Genomic DNA, 6,857 nt, shown 5'->3' on the forward strand with positions numbered 1-6,857 from the left:
GACCCCGCCGTGCCCAGACCGGCCCCGCGGGCGCCCCGCGTGACGGCGCCCGGGCAGCAGGACTGGCCTGGGGACGCGCGGGGCGGCGTGGTTGCCCTTTTGAATGCCTCCTGCGGCTCGGAGCGCTGGCGGGCGCTGGAGTGTGAGTGAATGTAGCCCCGCGGAGCCAATGAGCTGGGACCGGATGCGATATATCCTCTGGGACAACAACTGCTCTGTTCCGCCTCGGATCCACATGACGCCATTTACTGCTGCCGCGGCCGCCGCAGAGCTCCCTGCCTCCTCCGGAAAGGCGAGGGCGCAGGCCAACGGCGAGCCCCCCCCGGCCGGGCCCCAGACCCTCCTCCTCCTCCTCTTCCTCCTCCTCCTCCTCCGCACCCACCGCCCCCGCCTCGGCCTGGCTGCCGCGCCTCCACAACGCCCAGTCTGCACCGCCGAGAGCTGCGCGCCGCAGCGCTAGCGGAGGAGAGGGGCCGGCGGAGCGCGCAGCGCCCAGGCCCCCGCGCCCGCCCGGCCCGGCCCGGCCCGCGCCCCCGCGCCGCCTCCGCTGCGACGCGGCCGCGGCCGCACCACTTGGCGATTTGGCTTTAGATTCTCTGTAAGGCCGTTTTCTTTTCTCATTCGCTCATCTGCCAGGAAAAAGGACTTGCAGTTGGTGCTCCGGCCTCTCGTTCATTGAGAAAAAAAGAGGAAATACTCCGCGTGTGCTCTTAGAAGGGGGGTCGCCTCCAGCCCTGAACTCCGGAGTGTTCATCGGCGGAGGATTTGGCTCCGAATTTTCCTCTCGTTTTTTTCCTCCCGCCGATTGCTCGGAAGTTGGACAGAGACAGACTTTGGAAAGAAGGAGAAAAAAGTTTGCATCGGGGCTGGATTTATTTGCACATCGCAGAAGAGAATCCAAGGGAGAGGGGTTGCTGCAAAGCCGCGATCACGGTGAGGCGCGTTTGGCTCTTCCCTTCCTGGCGCCGTGGCCGGCGCGTTGTGGGCAACATGGAGTAGGTGCGACCGTACCGGGAGTGGGGGTCCGTCTCTCCCCGAGCCTCCCTTTCTCTAACCCTGCAGGTTCCCCAGGAAGATCCGAGGAGCTGCCCGCGGATCTGACTCGCCCGGGGCTCGGGCTCGGCCTTCCTTGGAAGGGGCTCCTGTGTGCGCCCTTTGCAATGTCCCCGGCTGGCGACCCCGTGCGCCCGCGTCCTAGCGGGTAGGGGCGGAGGACAACTCGCCTCGAATCGGCTCCCGGCCCTGCATTGGCCGCGAAATGCGCGCTGAGAGCGGGAGGAGAAGGAAAAACACTTTGTGTTTTCCAGGTCGCCGTTGCAGGCGCCCGCATTTCTAACCTGTTCCTCCTTTCGGTGGAAGGCAAAGTCCCGGACGAGGCTCTCCCGAGGTGGGGTCGCCGGTGGGGCTGGGGTGTACGGCTTGCCGGCCTCACGGGGGGCAGGAGACCCCAAGGGTGTAAAAAGCGGCAGGGTGCCGGGTGGAGAGAGGACCCCCGCCTCTGCCCGGTGAGCAGAGTCTAGCCCGGTGCGGGTGGGAGCGTCGCCCTGCCTGGAGCCGGGTCTCTGTGGTTCGGAAGTGCAGCTTTCTCTTTTCCGTTCTGCGTGGTCAGCCTAGGTCACACTTTTTTTATTTTTGGAAGCTTAGGCTGACCCAGCGCAGGAAGAAAGTCATCAAGTGGTCACGATCATTTTCCATTACCTGCAAATAGATGGCAAAAGACGCTAGTTTTTTAATTATCTTTTTTGTTGTTGCTGCTGTTTTTTTTTTTTTTTTAGAGTCTTGTGCGGTTTTTACAAAGCGGTTTCTGTGTCGGTTTGCCCCACCCTAGTGCTGAAGTCCTTTCCCCCTAATCCTTAGTCTGATCACACACTGTTCTTAATGGGGTTTCAAAGCACTTTCAAAGGGGAGGGGGAAGCTGGGAGAGCGCAGAGGGGCGGGGGGGCCGGGGGGGTGCGAAGGAGGAGGCCAGAGATCAGAAGAAATCACTTTAGAAAAATACTTTTTTTTTTTCTCCCAAAGATATTACTTTCCACTGCAAGCAAATCTGCGCCGAAAGTTTCCAGTCCAGGGATCTGGATCCTGCACGCCCGGCGTGTGCACTGGGACCCTGGAAAATGTCTTTTCTTTAAAATGCAATTTTTCTTTCACTTTAAGAAATATGATATCTTTTTTCTCTCGACCCAAAAGGAGATAGGCGTGTGCAGATTACAGGCAGTGCCCGCCTCGTCAGTGCATCGTGGAGTCGCTGTGTGCGCGTGGGTTAGACCTGCGTGTCCCGGCTGCGTGTCTAAGGCTGGGCTGGCTTTCTTGCGGCGTCGGGGTAGGAAACGTGTGCCCGGTGTCCGAGGGCCTCTGCAGGAACGCCGTGCGGTGGGCTGCGTGACCTCTGCCTGGGAGTGGAGTGGCTCCTTGGGGCTGGAAGGCAGTTCTCATGAGTTGGGGGAGAGGGAGGCAGGGGAAGTGTGCTCCTGCGTTTCATGACACGTCCCTTTCGGAGGCGCCCGCGGCCCCCGCCTGTCTTGTGCGTCTGGTCGTAAGCAGGGGGGCCAGCTTGGCCCCTGGACAGCGTCAGTCCTCCTGAAGAAAAGTCCCCCGGGGTTCCGGCTGTGTCCCACCTGCTGGGGACGGTGTTGGGGCGCCGATAGAGGCGATCAACCGAGTGAAAGCTAAGAGCAGAGTTGTCTGCCATTCTGTTGGAGGTGAGCAGATCCGGTTTCCAGCTCAGCCTTGTTCGGAATTGGGAGGCGTTTGTCACCTGCCTTGTTCGCTCTGGCCCTCTTTTCTAAAACGCAGAGATTGGATAAAGGTCTACTTTTGCCTGTATTACTTTTTATTTTCATGTAGGCTTGGGAAAGGAGATGATAGTTTTGCAATTTAAGAGGGACTGCAGTTCTGCAGTTTAAGGAGTCTTTTGACAGAATGGTAGGTTTGAAATGTGACGCTTGAATTTTTAAAACACTGTTCCTGTTATTACCAGTTGGTTTATGTTGTCAATTTATTTTCTGAAACTAGAAAAGAAGTTAAGGTTTTAACATACTTTATTTCTAAAATAGAGAGAGCAGCCTTTTAGCTACAGAATCTAAGGTGTTCTAGGGGGGATCAGGTTGATCCTCAGGTGTTGAAAATAAGTTCCTGTCTTTTGTTGCTTGTTGTGTAAGTTTGTTTTAATGTGTTTCTCACACCTGAAAGTATTTGAATTGATTTGTTTTTAATTCTATGATTTTGTGCTACTATATGGTTAATTTTAAAAATGGCATGATAAGTGTTCTTGGGGGATAATTTGCTTTTGCATGTCATATTTATCCTATGGATTTGAAAAAGTTACAGAATACTAGATAAATCATAGTTCAAGTGTTTGATGTAGAAGCAAAAAGTAAGAGCCAAGAAAGAATTTTCTAGATTGCATTTATTGATGCCTACGGCAAAAAGGACCATGACACATTTAAACCTACTGCAAATTTTGAATGTTGGTAGCAATGTTATATTCCAACATTATTTTCTTGCAATTTTTACATTGAACCTGAGCCTTCCAAATTGTATTTATTTGAATAAGGAATTGTTACTTAAGTGATTCAAACAAAGATCAGCTTTGTGTTGCTGTGCATCATGAGATTACAGAACTGACAGTACCCAGCCATAATTTTTACTTTTTAGTACATCACTGATCATATGGCTATTCTAATACTTTCCCACTGCCACTGCATTTCAAATCCTGTTTCTCTGGGGGAAGTGGGAAGTTAAGAGTCAACCCAGGTGGGTGGAGAGTGGGAAATATCTTAAGAATGTCAACAGTTCTCTTTCCTCTTGATTTCCACAGGAGTTCAGATGTGTTCTAAGCCTACTGGAGTGACCACACTTTCAAGACCTGATGGAGGCCAGAGCTCAGAGTGGCAACGGGTCGCAGCCCTTGCTGCAGGCGCCCCGTGACACTGGCAGGCAGCGTGGAGAGCCCGACCTCAGAGACACCCTCACCCAGCAGGTACATGTGTTGTCTCTGGATCAGATCAGAGCCATCCGAAACACCAATGAGTACACAGAGGGGCCTACTGTGGTCCCAAGACCTGGGCTCAAGCCTGCTCCTCGCCCCTCCACTCAGCACAAACATGAGAGACTCCATGGTCTGCCTGAGCACCGACAGCCTCCCAGGCTCCAGCACTCACAGGTCCATTCCTCTGCGAGAGCCCCTCTGTCCAGGTCCATCAGCACGGTCAGCTCAGGGTCACGGAGCAGTACGAGGACAAGTACCAGCAGCAGCTCCTCTGAACAGAGACTGTTAGGACCATCCTTCTCGGGGCCTGTTGGTGACGGAATAATCCGGGTGCAGCCCAAATCTGAGCTCAAGCCAGGTGAGCTTAAGCCCCTGAGCAAGGAAGATTTGGGCCTGCACGCCTACAGGTGTGAGGACTGTGGCAAGTGCAAATGTAAGGAGTGCACCTATCCGAGGCCTCTGCCATCAGACTGGATCTGCGACAAGCAGTGCCTTTGCTCGGCCCAGAACGTGATTGACTATGGGACTTGTGTGTGCTGTGTGAAAGGTCTCTTCTATCACTGTTCTAATGATGATGAGGACAACTGTGCTGACAACCCATGTTCTTGCAGCCAGTCTCACTGTTGTACACGATGGTCGGCCATGGGTGTCATGTCCCTCTTTTTGCCTTGTTTATGGTGTTACCTTCCAGCCAAGGGTTGCCTTAAATTGTGCCAGGGGTGTTACGACCGGGTTAACAGGCCTGGATGCCGTTGTAAAAATTCAAACACAGTTTGCTGCAAAGTTCCCACTGTCCCCCCCAGGAACTTTGAAAAACCAACATAGCATCATTAATCAGGAATATTACAGTAATAAGAATATTTTTTAACCCACATATGCAACCGACTAAAACAGTTATAATCTTGGCACTGTTAATAGAGGGTTGGGATAGTCTTTGCTGTTTGCAGTGAAATGCTTTTTGTCCATGTGCCATTTTAACTGATATGCTTGTTAGAACTCAGCTAATGGAGCTCAAAGAATGAGATACAGAACTTGGCGACCCACGTATTGCATAAGCTAAAGCAACACAGACACTCCTAGGCAAAGTTTTTGTTTGTGAATAGTACTTGCAAAATTTGTAAATTAGCAGATGACTTTTTTTCATTGTTTTCTCCAGAGATAATGTGCTATATTTTTGTATATACAATAATATTTGCAACTGTGAAAAACAAGTTGTGCCATACTACATGGCACAGTCACAAAATATTATACTAATATGTTGTACATTCGGAAGAATGTGAATCAATCAGTATGTTTTTAGATTGTATTTTGCCTTACAGAAAGCCTTTATTGTAAGACTCTGATTTCCCTTTGGACTTCATGTATATTGTACAGTTACAGTAAAATTCAACCTTTATTTTCTAATTTTTTCAACATATTGTTTAGTGTAAAGAATATTTATTTGAAGTTTTATTATTTTATAAAAAAAGAATATTTATTTTAAGAGGCATCTTACAAATTTTGCCCCTTCTATGAGGATGTGATAGTTGCTGCAAATGAGGGAGGGGTTACAGATGCATATGTTCAATATAAAATAGAAAATATATTAACGTTTGAAATTAAACTGAGCTGTTCTGTCTTCTTTCACCTTCTGTTTCAAGTGCAAGAAACATTTTATGTTAAGGTTAACATTTTAATGAAATAGTTAATCACTTCTCTATAAGATTGTTTTTACTTTATGATTGCTGCTTTATAGTAAGCTGGATTTGATGATTTTCAGAGATAATTCTAGTAATCTGTATTTATTATATGAGAGCTTATTTTGTCTATATCATTGTTACTGTTCTTCCCTTTGTTTTTGCACATTTGCTGACTTGCCTTTATTTTGCAGGGTTTTTTTTTTTATCTTAAAACTGATTTATTCAAGAGACTTGCCTAAAATATTAACAATTAGACTTTTTATTTATATACAATATTAAGAATGAATGCCATGAGGATAATTCAAAACTAGAAGAATGGGTTTAATTTAACAAAGATTTATTGAATGTCATGTGTGTGTCAGGCATGCAATACATACAGATCAATTCTTACAATTTAGCCAAAAATGTACTCTTAACTTAGCTGACCATGGAGGTGTTTTTTCCAGTCTGTTGGTTTTAGACTCTGAAACTTCACCATCATACCAAATTCCTTATACTAGAAAAGCCATGAAAAATAGAACTGGATTCAGGTATCTGGTATCATCAAATTTCACCCTGTATTGACCTTATAATTCAAGCTCTAGAAGGCCATCTTAGGGCCCTGACTTATTTAATCAAATTATCCAGAAAATTGTTAAATTTTGCTTTGGGAAAACAATGCAACATGGCAAAAAGTTAGTGTGTGTGGAGTTGTCTTTTGAGAGCAGAGACACAGCAAGCTGCTATGAGCCCATCTTGATAAATATTAGGTTTTCTTAAGTCACTTGATTAGTCACTTTGTGGCTGATGATTTTTTTTTCCCAAAAGGACAACGTTTTGCTGCCAAGAGCTACCGGAAGTCTAGGAAATAATTTACCTGTCATTATTGTTTAATCTCTCGTTTCCTGTTCTGAGGCTCCTCTTAAGTTAAGAAGTCTTAGTACAAGTTGTCTTCTGTTTTGTTTTGTTTTTTTTTTTTTAAACTGGCTTTCAAGGAACTATATATATACAGCCTCCCACATTTGACATTGCACTAAGGACCTTCATTTCCTTCTGAACTCTCTCCAAGAAACATAAGATTAAATTAATTTAGAAATTATTTACTCTTAAGTTGCAACTTTAGGATGCTAAATGTTTTGATTCTAATACTCTTAACATTTCACCCTGGTGGTCTAAGGAGGAATTAGAATGTTGGAAAATAGGGCCAGGTT

General features: G+C 47.4%; 1 protein-coding gene across 3 annotated transcripts; it reads left to right on the top strand.

Moving 5' to 3' along the window:
* The first annotated feature begins 423 nt into the window (after positions 1-423).
* SPRY2 (sprouty RTK signaling antagonist 2) lies at positions 424-5,591 on the top strand. 3 transcript variants are annotated; one of them, XM_069467109.1, is made up of 2 exons: positions 424-933; positions 3,818-5,591. In XM_069467109.1, the coding sequence occupies exon 2, from the start codon at positions 3,869-3,871 to the stop codon at positions 4,811-4,813; it is 945 nt and encodes a 314-aa protein (XP_069323210.1). In that variant the 5' UTR covers positions 424-933; positions 3,818-3,868; the 3' UTR covers positions 4,814-5,591. The 3 variants fall into 3 exon arrangements, with proteins under 3 accessions (XP_069323210.1, XP_069323212.1, XP_069323213.1); XM_069467111.1 differs by lacking the exon at positions 424-933 and adding an exon at positions 1,908-2,806; XM_069467112.1 differs by lacking the exon at positions 424-933 and adding an exon at positions 1,908-2,699.
* Positions 5,592-6,857: the final 1,266 nt, after the last annotated feature.

Source organism: Eulemur rufifrons, chromosome 4 (genome assembly GCF_041146395.1).
Source record: "Eulemur rufifrons isolate Redbay chromosome 4, OSU_ERuf_1, whole genome shotgun sequence".
Classification (NCBI taxonomy): Eukaryota; Metazoa; Chordata; class Mammalia; order Primates; family Lemuridae; genus Eulemur; species Eulemur rufifrons.